General features: G+C 39.6%; 1 protein-coding gene across 1 annotated transcript in view; it reads right to left on the bottom strand.

Moving 5' to 3' along the window:
• hcrtr2 (hypocretin (orexin) receptor 2) overlaps positions 1-22480 on the bottom strand; it is a 102841-nt gene that overhangs the window by 70621 nt on the left and 9740 nt on the right. The window contains exons 2-3 of the mRNA XM_026224735.1: positions 15116-15294; positions 8504-8747 (exon numbers count right to left, since the gene is read on the bottom strand). Of these exons, the coding sequence (XP_026080520.1) occupies positions 8504-8747; positions 15116-15294 (423 nt within the window). The remainder of the gene's footprint in view (positions 1-8503; positions 8748-15115; positions 15295-22480) is intronic.

Below are 22480 nucleotides of genomic sequence, written 5' to 3'. Positions count from 1 at the left end.
TCTTTCTTTGCATGAACATTTGGGAGGTGTTAAGCAAATCTTCCCACACAGTTATGCAGACATTTCGGGGGATGTTTAAACAAGGAATTTTAGGAGGGCGTGGAGGAGTCTTTACTTTTATAAAGAAAATCTCTCTGGGTTTGAGACTTTAGTCTTTGCAACTTTAGGGACCTTATCTCTTCACAAACAGCTTATAACACTACAAAGAGAAAGGACAACTTGAAATTGTATCATAAGATTCCTTTAAGATAAAGTTAAAAATAAAAGTATGGAAGGATTTTCTGGACTATTTTCAAATGGAATTGCAAATTGTATTTTCATTTGCCTTTTTTAAAATGTGGAAGCATAAATTGTGACATAATCAAAATGCAACTGAACAATTTTCACTTTCGCGAACGCACAGTGAGTGCCAAATTTCAAATGAAAAAGCAAAGTACATTTGCAAATGCATTTCTCATGTCTTACAAGCTATGAGCCTGTCATATTAAATAGCAACATTGATTAACACATTTACTTTTTCACTCTATCTGCACTGTGCATGTAAACTACCAGAACTCAAATGGAATTGTAATTACTTTTGTATTTGAATTTCCGACATCTACACAGAAACCTGTCAATCAAGTGACAAGGGTGGGGCCATTTTATTGGGCGTGTTTGCATTGGGAAGTGACGTCACTCACAGTCGATGGTAATAATCAATTATTAATAGACGATTTTGCGTAATGTTTTGAAAAATGGAAGTAATCTGAGAAAATGGTGGAGAAAATTTTGACACTCACGCAGCAAGTTGACGACAGTTCATACGGTACAGATTTCCTTTTACTTAGAAGTCATTTGGTTTTGGACAGGTTAAATGAGTATGTGGCCTTGACGAACAGCATCATCAATAATGATGTCTTCGCTCAAAATAGGGCTTTATATATCTGCAAAATAAAACAATGTTTTTCAAACAAAAAAAAAATGTTTTGCAAAAAAAAAAAAATGTTTTGCAAATAAAAATACAGTATTGAGAAAAAAAATGCTTTTTTGCAAGTAAACAAAATAATTTCAAAAGAAAAGTTTACTACTGAGAGAAAAAATTAAGTTTAGCAAAGTAAAACTTCAGCAGCATTGACTTTGCAACACATTTCCCTTTGCGCCGCTCCTTTAAATCCACGTTTCAGTAATCCGTGTCTCTGCGGCGCAAGCTTTCCTTTGCGCTTCATTTTTCTTTAAGCCTCGCTTTGTGTCCCTGATTTGACGTGGGGGAGGGGTCAAGAGGTTGAAGTGTGTACAAGGGACGAAGGTGCGTCCTTCTCGTTACGTCATCAGCGCGAGCCCCAGACCGAGTGGATCGATCGAAATGGCGGAGCAGAGACATGCGGGTGATGGTACAATTGTTCCGGGTAATTTCGGTGGGAACGCAGCATTAGATTGGGGATGACATCATTACTGCTGATGCTGTTCATCAAGGCCACAAACTCATTTAACCGGTCAAAAACCAACTGGCTTCAAAATACACATATAGCCAGGGGTGAGTGGGCTAAACATTACATAAATATATTAAAGGATTTACAAATGGAAACTGTCTTATGGGGCGGTCACACTGCACTTTTCTCTCCACTGACTTCCATTCATACACATGCGAATGCGTCAGACCGGAAATGCAAGCTCATGTGAAAAAATTAGCATTTTGCTGCGTTCCAAAGTTCCAACGCTTTTTTGCACCTGCGAATTTGCATCATGTGAAGATGTGGGACCAGTAGAAGACCTATACATCACTGCGTGACCTCTCTGTACAGAAATTAAAAAATGAAGGAAGTGCTACATAACTTTAGCTTTAACTTTTATATAATGCATATTTAAAAGATTATAAATGGTGCATGGTTTGCAGTGTCAGTGGAAACAGCCACAGATGGTACATTTGAATGAGGAGGTTTTATAATTTTTTATAGCTTAGGGTGTACATATTTATATAGAGAGAGAGAGACACAGTACAAAATAATAAGACACTTTCGACACCGTCGCAAAAGACACAGTACAAGCACATATTAATCCATGTTGTTATAATTGAGGAGAGACCGTTAATCTTACTCCCGCCCATATTAACAGCGGCGTCCGAAATAATTTAGCACTCTAGTCTGACCACCCCTTTAATTGCTTTCTTATTATGTGAATAAAAAATCGTCTTCAAATAAATTCACATTTCTTTTATAAAAACCAAAAATAAAGGATTGGTTTTACGGTCCTTACACTTGTGGATATGAAATTTCACAAAAATGTAAATTACATTTATAGTGTACTTTAATATTATTTGTAATGAACCAGAACTCGATATAGGATCCATAATGCAGGCTTTATTATAAAGGCTTGTAGTCGTACAGGCAGTGGTTAGGCAATATCAACAGCGTGGGCAGAGCAGAGAATCAGTAATCCAGTAACAAGCAAGGGGTCGGTAGGCAGGCAGCAGAGGTACGTAGAGATAACAGGCAGAATCGGTAACAAGAAATCAAACACGGGTAATAATGCTCAGAAATGACAGACACAGTGTCTGAACTGTGATGGAAGTCCAGCTTAAATACCCTTTCTGATGACGATCACCTGTGCAGGTGATCAGAGTCCAAGGACGGGGCTTGTGGGAATGCTGGCATGAGGAGGCACACGACGTCGGGTCTAACACGGGGCTGAGGGGCCGGTTTACCAGGATGTAGATGGTGAAACTCAATGACAATGTTGGGATCTAGGATATCCTCCGAGTTCACCCACGAGCATTCTTCTGGACCGTACCCCTCCCAGTCGACCAGATACTGTAGGATTCTACCCTGACGACTGGAATCGAGCAATTCCTGGACCTGGTACGCCTCCTCGCCCTCTATGATGATGGGTTGAGGGGCCTGTGCACGGGACCTCCCCTCTCCCTCGTCTCTGGTACCAGCAGCAGGCTTGAGCAGGGATACATGAAAGGTAGGAGAGATACGGTATGTGTTAGGCAGTGCTAAGCGGAATGAAACTGGAGTTATTTGTCTGGTGATTTGGAATGGACCCACGTACCTTGGACTCAACTTGCGGCATGGGGGCCGGAGACGGAGATCCCTTGTGGAAAGCTATACCCACTGGCCTGGCTGATAATTGTGACCTGGGCGCCTTCTGTGGTCCGCCTGCTCCTTCTGCCTCCTTACGGCGTGTTGCAGGTGAACATGAGCCTGATTCCATACCTCTTCACTGCAGGTCATCCAATCGTTTACCGCCAGTACATCGGTTGGATCTCCTGACCATGGAAACACCGGTGGTTGGAATCCCAGCACACATTTAAAGGGGGTTAGACCCGTAGATGGTTTAATGAGGGAGTTTTGTGCGTATTCTGCCCAAAGTAGATATTGTGCCCAGTCGTCCTGATTCTGGTTACAATAGGCTCTGAGGAAGCAGTTTAACTCTTGGTTGAGCCTTTCCACCTGTCCATTTGCTTGAGGGTGATACCCAGAGGTAAGGCTAACATTAATGTTTAGGGCTTTGAAGAAGGCTGACGGTCCTCGATCTGACACAATATCCTCGGGCAGACCGTATAGTCTGAATACCCAGTTGCACAATTGTTCTGCAGTCTGAAGAGCGGTAGGCAGTTTGGGTAAAGGGATAAATCTGCAAGCCTTGGAGAACCGGTCTATGATGGTGAGTATGGTGGTGTGACCCTGTGAACTGGGAAGATCCGTAACAAAGTCGATGGCAATGTGTGACCAGGGTCGTTGAGGAATGGGTAATGGTTGTAGGAGGCCAGCGGGAGATTGTTTGGATGCCTTGTTGGTGTTACAATTATTGCATTGTTTGATGTAATTTGTTGTGTCCTTGTGAAGTGTTTCCCACCAGAAGCGGTTCTCCAACTGGTCGATGGTGGCAGTGATACCTGGGTGACCGGATGATGGATGACAGTGGACCTGATTGATAACCTGGTTACGAAGATCCTCAGGAACGAAGGTTTTGTCGGCTGGACAGGCTACTGGGTTTTCATTTTGCTCCCTGTGTTGTTGGAGTAGAGTCATGATATCCCATTGAATGGGAGCAACCACCACCTGGAATGGTAGGATGGGTTCTGTGACAGATGAAATATTCCACTCCTCGAAAGCCGCCTTCATGGCCAGAAGTTCTCGATCCCCTACACTGTAGTTGCGTTCTGCCGAATTGAGTTTTCTGGAATAGAAGGCACAGGGATGAAGTTTAGTGGCAGGATCTGGGCGTTGTGACAGAATGGCACCAATGCCTGTGTTGGATGCGTCTACCTCGACTATGAAGGGCAATGTGGGGTCAGGGTGAGGATGGGCGCGTTACTAAACCGTTCTTTCAGGGTTTGGAATGCATTGTGAGTGGACTCTGACCGTTGTAGTCGATGAGTCCCCTTCTTGACTAGTGAAGTAAGCGGAGCAACCAAAGTACTGAAGTTTCTAATGAACCTTCTATAGAAGTTTGCGAATCCCAGAAATCATTAGAGTTCCTTAAGGGTTGTGGGTTCAGGCCAGTTGAGCATGGCGTTAACCTTCTTCTCGTCCATGGCTACCCCTTCGGGACTGATTATGTATCCTAGGAAGGTGGTGGATGTTGTGTGGAACTCGCACTTTTCAGCCTTGGCGTATAGCTGGTATTGGATGAGGCATTGGAGAACTGCTCGAACGTGTTGTACATGTTCAGGAAGGGTGTTAGAGTAAATCAGGATGTCATCGATGTACACAATCAAAGATATGTTCAACATGTCTCTGAAAACCTTGCTAATGAATGATTGAAACACAGATGGACTGTTGGCTAGTCCGAACGGCATCACAAGATACTCATTGTTTCCAGTGGTTGTGCAGAAGGCGGTCCTCCATTCGTCTCCCTCCCGGATGTGGATGAGGTTGTAGGCGCACCTCAGGTCCAGTTTGGTGTAGTATTGAGCGGTACGAAGTTGTTCGAGGGCTGAAGGAACCAACGGGAGTTGATATCTGAATTTTACTGTCATTTCATTTAGTCCACGATAATCGATGCAGGGATGGAGACCTCCATCCTTTTTCTTTACGAAGAAGAACCCGGATGAAGCAGGGGATGTGGACGGTCTGATGAACCCCTTTCTGAAGCTCCTCCTTGATGTAATCCTTCATAGCGTCGGACTCAGGTTGAGACAATGGGAAGATGCGACCCTTTGGAGAGAATGCCCTGGTAGAAGATCAATTGCACAGTCATACTTGCGGTGAGGTGGTAAGGTGTTGGCCTGTTTCTTACTGAAGGCCTCCGGAAGGTCTGTGTATTCCCCTGGCAGATCGGGAATGCATTCTTGAGCGGAGGTAAGGGACACGGAACAGACAGGGAAGGTTTGACAAAGGAAAGACAGTTCTGTTGACAGAAATTGCTCCATTTCACCACTTGACCCTCTCTCCATGAGATTTGGGGGTTATGTAGACATAGCCAAGGTAATCCAAGAATCACTGGTGTGTGAGATGTGGGGAGGACGTAGAATTGGATCCTCTCCTTGTGCAACAAACCAGCCGCCATTACAACCTTGTGGGTGAGATGAGTGATGGACCCAGAGCCGAGTGGTCGACCATCTATTGTTTCCACTGAGAGAGAGATAGAGCATGGGATAAGTTGAACATTATACCTCTTAGCGAATTCTTCAGGGATAAAGTTACCAGCAGCCCCGGAATCAAGTAAGGCAGAGGTGACAACTTGTCTGTCATTAATCCAAAACTCAACAGGAATGTTTACACTGAGTATCTCACATGGTAGTGAGGGGAGTACTCACCTAGTGCTGAGAGAAGGTTGACGTACGAGTAGGACAGTTATGGCGTTGATGGCCGGGTAGTCCACAATACATGCACAATCTATTGGAAATGTGTCTCCTCCGTAGATAGGTGGTAAATGTTAACCTGCGTGGTTTCAGTAGCTTCCTGAGCAGGCAAGTACACTGGGTGCACAGTGTGATGGGAATTGGATCGCCGGGCACGTTGCAGGTTGTCAATGGATATGGTCAGCTCAATGAAGTGGTTGAGGCCCTCGTCTCGACAGACTAGTCCCGTTTGGAGCTCATAATTTAGTCCTTTGCGGTAGAGTACCTTTAATGTGTCGCTCACCCAGTTAGTTTGTGCCGCCAGAGTGCAAAATCTTAGAGCATAATCCGCCGCCGTCATCCTGCCTTGTGACAACTCCAGTAAGCAATCTCCATCTCCCTTTCCCTCCTTAGGATGATCGAATATGGCCCGGAATTGCTGCAGGAAATCCTGAAAGGAGGTAAATGTGGATCCATCGGACCCCCACTGCCGTAATCCATTCGAGTGCTTTCTCGGTCAACAGAGAACAAACAAAGGCGATTCTCCCAGTATCCATAGTGTACAGTGAGGGTTGTTGTTCCACAAACATAGAGCATTGCAATAGAAATCCCTTACACTTGTTGGCGTCACCGTTGTATTTATCTGGGAAAGCATGACGGGGGTTGGCCTGAGATGGCGTTCCTGTCGCGTGGGCAATGTCGGATGCCTCCGGCGTTGGTGGGATCGCGGGAGCAGTGTGGAGATTCTGAACGGCCTTGACGAGCTCCTCCGTGATCGTGGTTAGACGATTCAGCTGGAACTGATTGGCCGCGATCTGACTGGCTTGGGCCGCCATGGCGGTATGAAGACCTTCAGAAGCCACTGGATCTCGTTGTGGCGAAGTCTTCTGTAATGAACCAGAACTCGATATAGGATCCATAATGCAGGCTTTATTATAAAGGCTCGTAGTCGTACAGGCAGTGGTCAGAACCAGCAATATCAACAGCGTGGGCAGAGCAGAGAATCAGTAATCCAGTAACAAGCAAGGGGTCGGTAGGCAGGCAGCAGAGGTACGTAGAGATAACAGGCAGAATCGGTAACAAGAAATCAGACAAGTATTTTATATTAAGTATTTCATATAGGGGAAGTTCGAGAGAACCTTAACTCTTTTATCACAATCCCATTGAAATATTCCTATTTAGTATAGCGTTGTCAAATAATTAATCATGATTAATAGCATCAAAAATAAAAAAACGGGAACACTTCACATAACACCCGATGTACTTGCTACATCATTAGAAGAATGGCATCTACGCTAATATTAGTCTGTTTCTCTCTTATTCCGAGGTCACCATAGCCACCAAGATCCAGTCTGCATCCAGATCAGAGGGTCATTGCAGTCACCCGGATCCAGTATGTATCCACACCAGATGGTGGATCAGCACTTAGAAAGGACCTCTACTACCCTGAAAGACAGCAGAGACCAGGAAAACTAGAGCCCCAGATACAGATCCCCTGTAAATACCTTGTCTCAGAATACCACCAGGACAAGACCACAGGAAACAGATGATTCTTCTGCACAATCTGACTTTGCTGCAGCCTGGAATTGAACTGCTGGTTTTGTCTGGTCAGAGGAGAACTGGCCCCCCAACTGAGCCAGGGTTTTTTCTCCATTCTGTCACCAATGGAGTTTCGGTTCCTTGCCGCTATCGCCTCTGGCTTGCTTAGTTGGGGTCACTTTATCTACAGCAATATTGTTGACTTGATTGCAAATCGATGTACAGACACTATTTAAACTGAACAGAAATGACATCACTGAATTAAATGATGAATTAACTGTCACTTTGCATTACTGACACACGGTTTTCCTAATGAATGTTGTTCAGTTGCTTTGATGCAATGTATTTTGTTTAAAGCACTATATAAATAAAGGTGACTTGACTTGACTATATTATATATGTACGTGTACTGTGTGTATTTATTATGTATATGTAAATACACACACATACAATATATATTTTGAAAATAAGGTAATTTAAAGTTATTTTCTCGTCCAGCAATTGGCAACCACTTGGTAGATTACAGATTGACCCAAAAATCATCTCAAGGGCCCTCACATCCTCTTTATCCGGACTGCTCTCATTGTGGAATAACTGACTCATTGGGGGTCATTGTGAGAACTCAACGGGGGGACGACCCACGTTTCTCATCAGGGAGCCGCACTTTGCCTTTGATGTCTTTTCATCTGTCATGGTTTCTTTTTGCTCAGCAAGGCAACGATTAATGCAGACAGATTTAATCTATTTAGAGGAATATGTTGCACAGCACTAAAAATGCAAAATCCATATGAGATTTTGATTCATTTTCACTCTAGCAACATGCAGTTTAAGATGGAATGGCAACTGGCTGAAAAAGGTGGAGAAAATTTTCCTTTGGGCTCCATTGATTTGGAGTGCTGCTTCTGACAAATTTCACAGTTTATAAAACTGAATGAAGAATTTACTGAAAAAATATGCACCGTATGAGACATTCATTATTCACAGCAGTTTGTTGACATGAAGTACATTTTGACCAATACACACAAAGATGCATTTGAACAGCTTTGAATGTTTTTTTTTTCACTGTTAGCTATTATATGAAAGTAGAATTTTCACAAGATAAAACACTGTCAATGTTTAATTTGCTTTACTTACTGCAAATAAAGATATACACCGTGTCTCGATAGGAAAGGTTTTAGTATTAAAAGGATCTCTTACCTGCCCACTGCTCATCACACACGGTGAACAGGCTGGTTTTGTTGGTGAGCTCTGGAAGCAGACTGCTGCATTCCATGACAATGGCTTGTGGAATCATGATGACGCAGGAAACCAGCCAGATCAGAATTATACTCTTGCGGGCTCTTTTGGCAGTACTCTTAAACTTCAGGGGGTGGCAGATAGCATACCAGCGATCTTGGGCAATGCAGCTCAGTGTCAGAACCGATACAGACACAGAGATTGTCTGGAAGACAACAGAGAGGGGATGGAATCACAGAAACCACAGTATGGAACAAGATCATGTCCAAACAAAGAACATACACATTTTCAAAATAATGCATTAGGTTTCAGAAAAACTAGAGCTTCCAAATTTTTCCATTTTCTGAATGTTCCTAACTGGACGAACAAATATTGCTAAAATTCTTTAAATGCATGTCATCCCAAATACACATAAAAGAGTCATTCCTGCCATAGAATGCAATGTCATTTTTAAGTTCATATGTTAATATCTAATATACTAGATGATCTACTAGATATACTAGATTTAATCAAAGTATCATGGTTAAAGGGTTAGTTCATCCAAAAATGAAAATTATGTCATTAATAACTCACCCTTATGCTGTTCCAAACATGTAAGACCTCCTTTTATCTTCGGAACACAGTTTAAGATATTTTAGATTTAGTCCGAGAGCTCTCAGTCCCTCCATTGAAACTGTGTCCAGAAAGGTATGAAAAACATCATCAAAGTAGTCCATGTGACATCAGAGGGTCTGTTGGAATTTTTTGAGGAAATCGAAAATACATTTTGGTCCGAGTTATCTGGTTCGGCTCGGTGTTCATCTTCACAGCAGTTCAGTCAGTGTACTGTTTGAGTGCATGCATTACTCCGGGATATTGGTTTGTTTGAACTCAGAGGGAGTGTCAGCCACATTAAAAAAAGTTAATATCTTAAGTCATTTGTGGATTAATGTGTATTAGAGATGCGAACCGTTTAAAGTGATTCAGTTCGATTTGGTGAACTGAATGAATCATTCGCGAACCGGATATCCAGCTGCTTTGATTTGAACTCTCTCTCACAACAGACACGGAAGAGAAGACAATGCTGAATAAAGTCGTCGGTTTTGCTATTTTTGGACCAAAATGTATTTTCGATGCTTCAAAATATTCTAACGGACCCTCTAATGTCACACGGACTACTTTGATGATGTTTTTCTTACCTTTCTGGAAATGGACAGTATACCGTACACACAGTTTCAATGGAGGGACTAAATCTAAAATATCTTAAACTGTGTTCCGAAGATAAAAGGAGGCCTTATATGTTTGGAACAGCATAAGGGTGAGTTATTAATGACATAATTTTCATTTTTGGGCGAACTAACCCTTTAAGTTAAATTATTTTTTAAGTGAACTTTGAGACTTTTTTCACATCAGCATTAAATTTATTTCATGAAAAACCAATCATTTAAATATTTAAATTATGTCTTCCTTCCTTTCTTTAATTGAAATGTTTCAAATTAAATAGGAATGAGGGTTATATACTTAACCGAGACATTCTCTTTTAGTCGGTTACTCTTTCCCTTTCAGTTCGACAGCCTTCGCTCCAACCCTTGCTGGAAAAAGGACAGCACCACATTGACAGGTGTCTTCGGGCATCTTCTTGGTGAGAAGAACACCACTAAACAGGTTCCACTTCAAAATGTCTCATAGATGGCATTCTCACTGAAGTGATTGTGTCTACTACCTCTTGGGGTCACCTAGAACCTCTGCCTCCCACTCCAGGGACCAAACGTGAAGTTTCCAGAGGTCTGGATGCATCAGTAGATCCTTCCTCAGAGGAACCTACCAAGGATGGGCTGTCACAAGGAGCATCAGTTCCAGGAACCAGGTTTGGGTGGGCCAACAGGGTGCCACTAAAAGGACCTTGTCTTCCACAGATCTTCCACAGTGTTTGTGCTAGAAAGCTCACTGGGGGAAACACATAATTGCACAATCCCTGCAGCCAGCTGTGTCCTAGTGCCCACATGCCGAGCGTTTTCCTCAATCAGGGAGTAAAACAATTGACAATGAGAGGTCTCTGGAGAGGCAAACAGGTCTACCTGAGTGGCTCCAAAATGTCTCCAAATCAGCTGGACCATCTGGGGATGGAGTCTCCATTATCCCAGGAGCACAGCTCGTGACAGCTCATCGGCTGTTATGCAGACCAGGAATGTGAATGGCACGAAGCAATCTAAGATGCTTCTGACTCCAGAGGAGGAGGTGGCAGGCTTGATGCAATATGCAACGGGGTTGCAGATAACCTTGTCAGTTGCTGTATGCAACGTTTGCAGTGTTGTCCATGCGGACCAGCACGTGCTTGCCTTATAGACATCACTTGAGATGGTTCAGGGACAGATGTACTGCCAGCAACTCTAGGCAACTAATATGCCAGTGCAGTTGGGGGCCCAGTCAAACCCCCGACACTGCCCAACGAACATTTGGTGGTTGGAAGAGGATGCGTGAGTGAGTAGGACCTTTGATAATGCTCTCGAAACCACCCACTGCTACCTGCTGGCAAGAGAAAATGAGTGTGGTCCGGTGTTGGTTGGTCTGTGACTCTCCATGCCCTCTTGAGACCCAGAGACAGAAAAAAAAAACTCATGTCGACCAGACACAATCAGAGGTGACGCTCCTGGAATACAAGTGTGGTCATCGCATGACCCAGAGAACTTCGTTGCTCAGGGTGCAAGATCAGTTGCAGTTCAGAGCTATTTTAGTATTTCCGGGTGATGTGATGCGGTGTAGGTCTCCACTGGAGAACTAGATTGAGGCAGATGCAACAGAGCTCCACCCCTTTGAGGAAACAGAGATTGGCCCATGACTCTGAGATGATCATCTTCTCGCAATGAGTATATAACTCATCCACAAACGCCACTTCATCATGCTAAATGTTAGGTACATGAGGCAGCGATAGTGACCATCACCCAGTGCCAGGTTATCACCGCATCCAGTAATGTCCAGTTGATACTTTGTCTATAGCATTGTCTTTACAAAGACTTAGAGTTGAGTTTGCCATGCAACGTCATCTTTAAAGAGACGCACCCGTGAATGCTCTTTTAGGGGAAAATAGATTTAAGTATGCTGGAGCACACAAACAGGAGGCAGTGCAGCCTGATGTGTGCAACCCACTCGACACAGGAAAACTACCACCTCTGAATTGCCATACCACCAACACGAAGAGCTTTCAAAGAGCACGTTAAACTTATTCAGTCTTCTTCTCTCAGCAGAGTAGTCAGGAACAGAACGATAGCCCTGGCTCCAAAGCAAAAATCTGAATATGCACTGCACCTTCTGCCTACTTATACTCTCACTATGATCAGCGGCAGCTGGATGCAATAATCACATGCCAATGTGCGTTGGCTCATTTAGGCTGCATTTACACTTGGCATTAACATCAATCTATCAAGCGCAAGGTTGGAGGTTCGATTCCCCGGGAACACATGATATGTAAAAGTTGATAGCCTGAATGCACTGTAAGTCGCTTTGGATAAAAGTGTCTGCTAAATGCATACATTTAATTTAATTTAATTTTTTATTTAACATGCGCTCACCATGATCCGATCAAGCAGATCAGATCATCAGTCAATCAGAACACGGTATGTTTACACGTGGCAACATCAACTGATTTTTCTATCTGAATACCTGAATAAAGCTATCATTCCTGCACAATATTTAAATAAGTCTGCAGAGAATAGCATGGTGCAAAGTCAACCTGAAGTGGCAGGCTGTCTTTTGAAAAGCGGGACATTTTACAAATCAAAGATAAGTGTAGGAGTCTCATTAGTGCTACACACGGTATTCTATTGTCTTTTTTCTGACAGTTTGCTAGAGAGGGGGTGGCATTTTGCGTGATTTTGACCTGAGAATGCAGACACGATGGCTGGATTGCTTTTACATTACACTGAGATCCAATCACAGTGCATCCTTGACTACCTCTGGACCAGGACACATTGATCGGATAACACACTAAGTGAGATCTCAATTCATTGTTCTTCTGACATGATGTCGAGAGTGACGGACTGAAAGGGAACGTTTTCTAAGAAAATTTAGATTGTAAATAATTTATGGTGTTTTCTTATGTATTCCCCAATATCATTTTCCATTCTACTTTTTAATATTCCATTCATTTTCTTGATGATTTTTGGTAACAAATGCATGCATGCATTAACAATGGATTTGATGAGTTCTGTAAAGGTATGTGAACTTACTAAAATTAGTAATATTTGCTCAAATATTACTAGCTCACTGCACTATATATATATATATATATATATATATATATATATATATATATATATATATATATATATATATATATATATATATATATATATATATATATATATTCAGCTGAACTCAAACTGAATGTGCTGCAGGAGAGATGTAGTTCTCAGCATATGTTTCATTAGCCTGAATAGAGTAAATGTTAAAATTAAGTGTTATTTAATGTGTTTTTTGCACAATGGATAGGGAGAAATGCAAAAGCTTAAAACTACTGTATACTGCATGTTGCTTAACTGTGTACATCTAAGTGTAGTTTTATGTTTAAGTATCAGGGTTAAGATGTATAGAACCCTGCACATAAAACAATGTATCATACATGGCCACAATTTAACTGAAACGGAGGGAAAAAATAATAAGTGGTGGTAACATATTCTTAATTTGTTGCCACAATATTAATTTTTTCCACATGTCATGTGTGGGTCTGTGCAAAAGTACTGCAGAGTAGACATGACCCAGTGAATGTTGCTGCAGTTTTTGCCCCCAAAAATTAGGTGATTGTTTTTAATTTATTATTATTTCCTAAAATAACATCTGACCAGCCTAATCTGTGAATCAAAAAAAAATTACAAAAGATTATTGGTCTAAAACAGGGGTGCTGTTTTAACTTTTTTTGCCAGCCAAAACCTTTAGAAATTAAATATTTTCTTGAACTATTTCCTTTGTAATAGTTTAATAGTTTAATAGTTTAATAGTTACGCTTTTAATCATTCAAAAACACATTTGCATGTTCATGCTTCTCTGATGTTGGTAAATGGTCACATAACATGCAATTAGTATTAGTGTTTTATTTTGACTTTGTAGTTGGACTTTAAAGTGAACTTGCTTCTTATTTGTGATAGTGTCTCAGTCCACAGTCAGAAATTTATATTTTACTTTTACTTATTTCTTTTTTTTATTATTCTTTTTGTTTATACATGTCTATGCCTTTTTTTTTTTAGGGATTAATTTCTTTACCTTCAAACATTCAAACCCTTGAGCATTTTATTTTGGTGAAATACTGGTGTAAATTTCTGTCCACAAAATGTTTGTGGAGTTGCTGCATTTACTGAGAACCAAGCTGCTCTGAGACACTAAATACAGTGGATCATATCATGATTATCATGCAGCCCCATTTATTTAAAAAAAGCGCTATACAAATAAATAAACTTGAATTTATTTTTATTTTAAATTCAATGTTATTAATTATTAGTTTTTCATAAACTCACAACCCCCCTGGATTTTCTTCATGACCCCCCTTTAGGAAACACTGCTCTAAAACATCAATAGCAGCAACCAAACGCATAAATGGAAATCCTTAAAATGGCCTTGAAAATGTTGAAATGAAGACCAACATCATGCATGCATGTTCTGTGCTGTAGCTGAAGCAGTCCAGATTGGACTCCTTTGATTTACAGATAAATATATATTTTCAGTTGTGCTATAAGATATAATGTAAATGTGGATTGTTGAAATTCCATTTCTAAAAGAAGAGTACCCTATTTTAAAAGAATAGGACATCAGATGACATGATTATTGCTTGATTTTCATTGCATGTCTTCTGTACAAATTGTTCAATTTCTAGCAGATATGCTTTTGAAGTGGTCCTTACAGCGATTCCATGAACACTTTGACATAGCATCTTTCTTTGAGAAACAAAAGGCACAAATGTGATTAGAAACAAGTGATTTTATTCAGGCATATATCAACACTTATAGCAGCTGCTGTGATGGGACACAGCTGCTTCTTCTATCTTGATAACTTCAAAACTCTCATTAATATTCAGACATCCAACTGGGGTAAATTACCATGCCTATCAGGGATATAGAAGAAACAATGGAACTTGTAGCATTCAAACTGTGAAGGATATGACAACTGGAATATCAAAGTCCATCCAACAGGTACTTCATAGAAAATCTGTTCTAAAAAGTGACTAGAGGAGCATGTTTTCATCTCCAAGAACTCCTCCAGTTCCATTTACTGATGTTGACAAGCGTGTCTTTTATAGCAGTACATCTCTAGCTCCAATAAATAAATAAATTACTTTCAGATAGCTTAAGCTGTTGATGTGATTTATTGACAGGGAAGCAAAGCAATCACTTAAAAAATGCAGAAACAGCCTTTAGCAGTAGAATCTTCTGGTATGTCGACTGATGTGTTAGAAGTAATAGATGTTCAAGATCAAAGGTTTCATAATTCACACATGTACAGATCTCAAAACACTTGAAACTTCATTTTAAAAGGGCTTCCCTATAAAATAAAATAAAATAAAATAAAATATAGTGCCAAAAGTACATGCGTTGTGAGCTTCCTCACCTGTAAGTAAGGTAATATCTTGCACAGGGTCTGTCCGAAGAACCAGGTTTCTGTAATGTCCACCACAAGACTTGCAGGAAGACATGTGATTGTGACCAGAATGTCTGCGAAGGACAGGTTCACGATGAAGTAGTTAGTCACTGTGCGCATGTGATGGTTTTTCCAAACTGCAAAACAGACTGAAAAGAAAGGTACCTTTAGGAACATTTTGTGGCTGTTAAAACTGCAGCCAAAGTAACCTTTAAATAACCAACATCTAAGTTTCTTTCTTTCTTTTTTTCTTTTTTTTTTTAAAGAATGTCTTTTATTATTATTATTTTATTTTTTTCTAGAACAAAACTACTGAGGTCCTCAATTATGGTGTGAATTTAAATATACACTGAACAAAATTATTAACGCAACACTTTTGTTTTTGCCCCCATTTTTCAACCAAGGCAAGGCAAGGCAAGTTTATTTATATAGCACATTTAGTACACAATGGTAATTAAAAGTGCTTTACATAAAAATAATAATGAAGAATAATAACAAATAATAACAAGAATAAAACAAGCAATTTTAAAACTTTTAAAATTATTAAAAAGTTTACTTATTTTAAATGAATTAAAAAAAAACTGTTAGAAAATTATTTTACAAAATAAAATAAACAGTGAAAATATAGTGCAATCAGTTTGGACATTGCACAGTGCTCATTCAATAAATGCACAGCTAAAAAGATGAGATTTAAGTCTAGATTTAAATGTGACTAGTGTTTTAGCACATCTGATCTCTTCTGGAAGCTGATTTCAACTGTGGGCAGCATAGTAACTCAAGGCGGACTCCCCTTGTTTTGTGTGAACCCTTGGTATTTCTAACTGACTCGATCCTAATGATCTGAGTGGTCTTTAAGGCTTATATTCAGTGAGCATATCTGAAATATATTTCGGTCCTAGTTCATTTAGTGACTTGTATACGAGTAAAAGTACTTTAAAATCAATCCTAAATGTAACTGGAAGCCAGTGTGCTTCAGTGTGCAGATATGCTCAGATTTTCTGGTTCTAGTCAGAATCCTGGCAGCAGCGTTCTGGATGAGCTGCAGCTGTCTAATGGTCTTTTTGGGAAGGCCAGTGAGGAGCCCATTACAATAGTCCACCCTGCTGGTGATAAAGGCATGAACAAGTTTCTCCAAGTCTTGGCTGGAAACAAACATCTAATTCTTGCAATGTTTTTTAAATGATAGTATGCTGATTTAGTTACTGCTCTGACATGACTACTGAAACTAAGGTCTGTCTCCAGAATCACACCAAGATTCCTGACTTGATTTTTAGTTGTTTGACCCCTAGAGTCAAGGTATGCATTCACCTTGAACACTTCATCTTTGTTTCCAAATGCAATGACTTCAGTTTTTTTCCTTATTTAACTGAAGATAGTTCTGGCACATCCAACTATTAATTTCATCAATGCATTGGCAGAGGGAGTCAATGGGGCTGTAGTCATTTGGAGATAAGGCTAGGTAAATCAGGGTATCATCAGCATAGCTGTGATAGGCAATTTGGTTCTTTCTCATTATTTGACTTAGTGGGAGTATATACAGGCTAAACAACAGCCGTGCAAGAATTGTCCCTTGTGGGACTCCGCATGTCATGGACGTCTCAACAGTGGCAAAAAGAGTACGAGTGTTATTTAAGTTACTGTTTATAAGGTTTGATAAGAAATTCTGTCTAGCTGTGTAGACTTGTGTAGACTTGTGTAGGCTAGTTTCACATTAAAAGCATGAAGTCTGTCTTTATAGATGCTATAGTGAATTTCAAGTTTTGTCTTCCGCCACATCCGCTCGGCCAGTGTTGTGGGTAAGGAGTTACAAAGTAACGGATTACAGTAATAATTTGTTACTACACTACTTTACTAGACTATAGGAACGCGCTTTCCTGCGTTACACAAATGCGGTGTTTGCCTGTGTGTAAAGTTCTGGGCTGGGTTTCCCGATAATGATTGATCTTAGCGCTTAAGCAGGATATGCTTTAAAGCGCGAGAAATAGAGGTTTCCAAAATAACAGCTGTAAACAAAGCAGCGCTGAGCTCACAAACGCTACTTTATCAGGCATATAACATGCAAGTGTTCCTTCAGAAATACAGTGATATAAAAACACCTGTTTCCTCGTTTTGATATTTAAACATATAAATGTAAGGAATTATTATTATTATTAAATGTGCAAAATCGTTTAGTTTTAAAATCGTGGCGAGTCTACACAAATAAATAAATGTATGGGAACCACTTCCCACATCACAACCACCTGAGCCCAACTTCAGTCTACTCATCACCTTAACTAGAAGGCACCGCAGCCAGACCGATATACACAACACAGTCATTGAAACGCAAATTTAGCTGTAGCCAAGTGACGTCGTGCGACCCACCTTGTTCCATTCTGTGACCCACAAGTGGGTCACGACCCACAGTTTGAAAACCCCTGGTCTATAAGATGACATTTCAGCATTTGAAAAGCAGAGAGCGACTCCTACGTAGCACTTGAAGCACAGCTGTGCGATTGCTTTACGTGCAATGTTGGGAAACGCACGTCAGACAACAACGAACGATCGTAAAATTGCTCGTAAAACACTCTTAACATTTCTTCCATGTTTTATTGTTAATAGTAAATCCCCTTTGTTTACCAAAATATAAAGTTTGCTTAATTTTCAATATTTAAAAGAAAATCTAAATTAATGTTTTATGCCTTCATTTGATAACCAGAACAATGTAAATACACAACAGAATTTCTGAGGGGAAAAAACATTTCATAAGGCTATTTTAAGAAAAATTGAATAAATGAAGTTGTTTATGCATTTAAAATAATTAAGCAAGCTAAAAAAAAAATCAAACATATGGTGAAGAAAAAATAAAACATTAGGGCCCTAAACATGTAATTTTTTAAAAACTTTTAATAAATTACTGTGAAAATGTATAAGTGTTATGATTTAAATTAATTAGACATGCTTTTTGATTGATACAATTCAATTTAACCATTAAAAAGGAGTTGAGAAAAAAAAATAAAACAGAACAAAATGGAATCCAGAAAAATTAAAACAGAATTTGGAAAAAATTCCCTAAAAAATTTAAAAAACTAAATTAAATTAATAAGTAGTGAAGTTACTTTTCAAATGCAGTAACTAGTAAAGTAATCTCATTATAATTTACAGAAGTTACTAGTAACTAATTACATTTTTTGAGTAGCTACCTCAACACTGCACTTTTCTGCATTGTCTTTTCATAGTCTGGACTGCTGTTGATCTTCTCCAAACTGATTTCTGTCTGTTTGTTTTCTTACTGACTATCATTGGAGCAATATCATCAATAACATTCTTAACTTTTGAGTTAAAGGAATCAAGGAGAATATTAACAGAGTCTGCAGAAATGCTTGGTGTTAAAGATATAGCCTCCATAAATAGTACACTTGTGTTCTTGTTTATGCATCTCCTTCTGACAGAGACCGATCTAGATTCAGCTGTAGCAGAGATCAAAATATCAAAGAAAATACAGAAGTGATCAGATAGTGCTACAACCTTAATAACAATGGATGAAATGTTTAGACCCATTCTGATGATTAAGTCTAGAGTGTATTCACCTTTATGTGTGGGTCCTTACATACAGTACGCTGAGTCAAGTCAAGAGTGTTTAGAACCATTTCATTTCTTTTGTAGTTTTGTTTTCTGCATTGTCTATGTGAATATTAAAATCCCCTGCAATAGCAAAACAGTCAAACTCTGAGGAAATCATTGATAACATTTCTGTAACCTCTTCAACAAAGTCTAGAGAGTATTTTGGAGGCCTGTAAATAATAATAAACAGAATGTGTGGAGCACCTTTCAGCACAATCCCTAGATATTCAAAAGACAAATACTGACCAAATGACACTTGCTTGCACTGATAGACATCTTTAAATAGAGCAGCTACACCCCCACCTCTCCTAACAGTCCTGCAGACACTCGTGTAAGTGAAGTTAGGAGGGGCTGCTTCATTTAGGACTGTTGCATTGCAGCTGTCTTTAAGCCATGTTTCGTTTAGAAACATACAATACAGAATGTTTGTGGTTATAAAGTCATTGATTAGAAATGATTTATTTTTTAGTGAGCGAATGTTTAAAGATGCTAAATTTATGGCTGTGCTTTGTGTCTTTACATCAATCTTAGTTAGGCCTATGGCTTGAGATGGCCTTATACTTTCTATCATGTGATAAAACTGAAATAGAGAAAGCTACAGGCACACTGAGATGGAGAGTGGCAGTGTCCCAGGATGACGAGAACTAAACCCTTAATAAACCTGTTGTATGACCTTCTTTTGCAGTGCCTGTGAAACAAAGAACTTTTCGGGAGGACATTCATGCGGTGAGGGTTCTTGTGAATTTGCCTGTTCAAGTTCATTCATGATGTCCCAGGGACAAGCAAGGGTAGGGGCAGGCAGCAGGCAATCGATAGGAGAGAGACAGTCCAAGGTAATGCACAGATATATCAGACACAGAAGGAAACTGCTCAGAAGTGTACACCGGGGCAATACAAGACTTTCCAATGAGGTAGGATCTGTGAGCTGCTTAAATAGTCCACTGATGAGAGTCAGGTGCAGGAGTAATCAGGGCCAGGTATGTGTGTGTTGCTGAGTCCCAGTTCGCATACTATCCGTCCTAAATAGTATGCGAAACTAGAATTAGTACGGCCCAAATCGTAGTATGTTGAAAAGAGTATTCCAAAGATACCCGGATGGTCTACTATTTCCGGTTAGAATTCGAAGTGCAGATCAATGCACACTCTAAGTGCTAATATTGCCAACAACCCATTGTGTGCGGGAGGGAGGAGCTTTGCGGTGATGTAAACATGGCAGCCGGATGCAGCAGCGGAGATGCGCCCTCAGCTTTTAAGTGTAAGAATTCAAATGTTTAACCCTAATTAAAGTTCTATTTTATTTCGTTATACACATTGCACATGAACGTCAGAACCAGCCACCTCACAAACGACCTGCGTTTGGTTCTACGACGACACCGCCCTGCTTCTTCACTCATCAACTTAGTAGAAGAACACATTGTAAAATGTATTGTGAAAAAAAAACGATGAGAAAAAAAGATGGGAATAGTAAATAAAATTTTATTGGACATAAAGAATGAATGAAACATTAACAGTTGTGATGTGCGTAACTAGGCAACCATGTTGTCGTTCACGTTGCATGACATCATCGAAGTATGTCCCAGAACGTGCATATTCTTTTGCTACACACTCAAAAGTATGTACTTTTTCCTCACAAAAAAAGTACATACTTTTAGTTCGCAGTATAAGTAGGCGAATTGGGACTGAGCGTGTGTGTAGATTGTAGTTCAAAACTCAGGTTATAGTTCCCTCTGGTGGTGAGTGGGAGAAACAGACTCGTCTGTGACAACATCGTATAGATTTCACCTGCCCTCAGTGGTTTAGTGCCTCAGAATTTGAACAAGCTCTTGTTGCATTATAGTTCTCCAAGTCTGCTGTGTTCTCAAAATCTGTGTTCGCAATTTGATAATACCTTTTCCTATTTAGTGCCAAAACTTTGGAATAACCTACATAACATTGTTCGGTTGTCAGACAGACTCTGCCAGTTTAAATATTAAGATTAAAGGCCCATCTCTTTACCTAGAGATAACACACTAACACATTTCCAATATTCAAATCCTTTAAAGGATATTTAAGCTGCATTAACTAAGACAACTGGAAATAGGAACACTTCCAATAACACCCGATTTACTTGCTACATTGATAGAAGAAGACACTTAATACCCAGCGATATCATTGACTTGATTGCACAAATGCTATTTAAACTGAACTGAGCTGGTTGATGACATCACTGAATTCAATGATGAACTGCCTTTAACTGAAAATTGAGTTTACTAATGTCATTTTGCATTATTGACTCACTAATTTTTCAATTTAATAATGTAATAAAGTGCTTAGACACAATCTGTATTGTTAAAAGCACTATATAAATAAAGGGAACTTGACTTGACTTTACCAAGGCCAATTGTTTTGTATTTCTTCTATTTCCAAATAATCACACCAACAGTTGTTTTCTTCTCAGCAAGCTTCTTGCTGATGGTCTTGTAGCCCATTAAAGCCTTGTGCAGATCTACAATCTTGTCTCTGACATCCTTTGACAACTCTTTGGTCTTGCCCATGGTCGTGGGAGAGGTTGGAATGGAAGATACAGATTGTGTGAACAGATGACTTATACACATAAACTGACATAAAGAGTAACTTTCTAAAAGGGCAGGACTAATCTGTGTTCCACATGGGCTTTATTTGGTTGATATTCTATCTCTGTTAAAATTGACCTACCATAAAACTTACAGACCATTAATTTATTTGTAAATGGGAAAAATGACAAAATCAGCAGGGGGTTCAATATAAATATTATTCCCCACTGTATCTTTTTCCAAGAAATTTCAAAAAGTTTTCAGCACCACTCACTGGCCATTTTACTTTAAATAGGTGCAAAGACTTGAGCTGATGTGCAACTTTTACTGGACATCTTGATTTCCATTAACTCATTGTCTATATCATCAAAGATCTCTGTTGTTTTGACATACAGTTGTTTTACCTGATAAGTAATTGTTATGACGTTGTATGCACATTCTTGTAAATGGGTTTATTTAGAAGGCATTTTTGCAGAAAATAAATCTAAATGTAAAGATGGGACTGGGGGTTCATGAATTACACATGAAATAGCTGTGGATTACCAACTGTTTAAAGATAGTCACAGATAAGCAGTCAAGTGTCACGACACACTCGCATATATGCACGCACGTGCAGGAATAACAGATACGAAGTGTGTTGTGATGTGTTGATTTTATACAGCATATTTAGTGTTTAAATCAGTAATTCAGAGGGTTCTGTAACAAAATATAAGTGCGCTCTGTTTCATGCAATACTGAACAGCTGAATCAATCAACAAAACAAACAAGATTGCACAACTAAAATTGTATTATAGAATTATTTCGGTTTAAGCTGTAAAATTTTTTCATATTTATTATTGTTTGATGCAAACTCCATACTTGCTGTCATTCAATATGTGTCAACAGAAATATCAGATACAAACCTAATGTGTATTGAATAAGAAATATTAACAAACCCAACATCCGTCTACAATAAAGAATGAACTGTATCAGTCAAAACAAGGTAGTAGGAAAGATTAGGGTGATTGTTTTTCTTTGTGAAATTGTCAAAAGGAAACTGAATCTTCCCTTTAGAAATATTCACTGCAGTAAGTGACAGCTAGCCCTGGTCTCTCTATATTGCACATGTCATAGGTGAAATATGAGAAAGACTTTTAATATCTCATTGCTGGTTACTTATCAGCAATCGATGAATTGAAAATTA

The sequence above is a fragment of the Carassius auratus genome, chromosome 38 (assembly GCF_003368295.1).
Source record: "Carassius auratus strain Wakin chromosome 38, ASM336829v1, whole genome shotgun sequence".
NCBI classification, from domain to species: Eukaryota; Metazoa; Chordata; class Actinopteri; order Cypriniformes; family Cyprinidae; genus Carassius; species Carassius auratus.
This window is presented reverse-complemented; position numbering and strand designations above follow the sequence as displayed.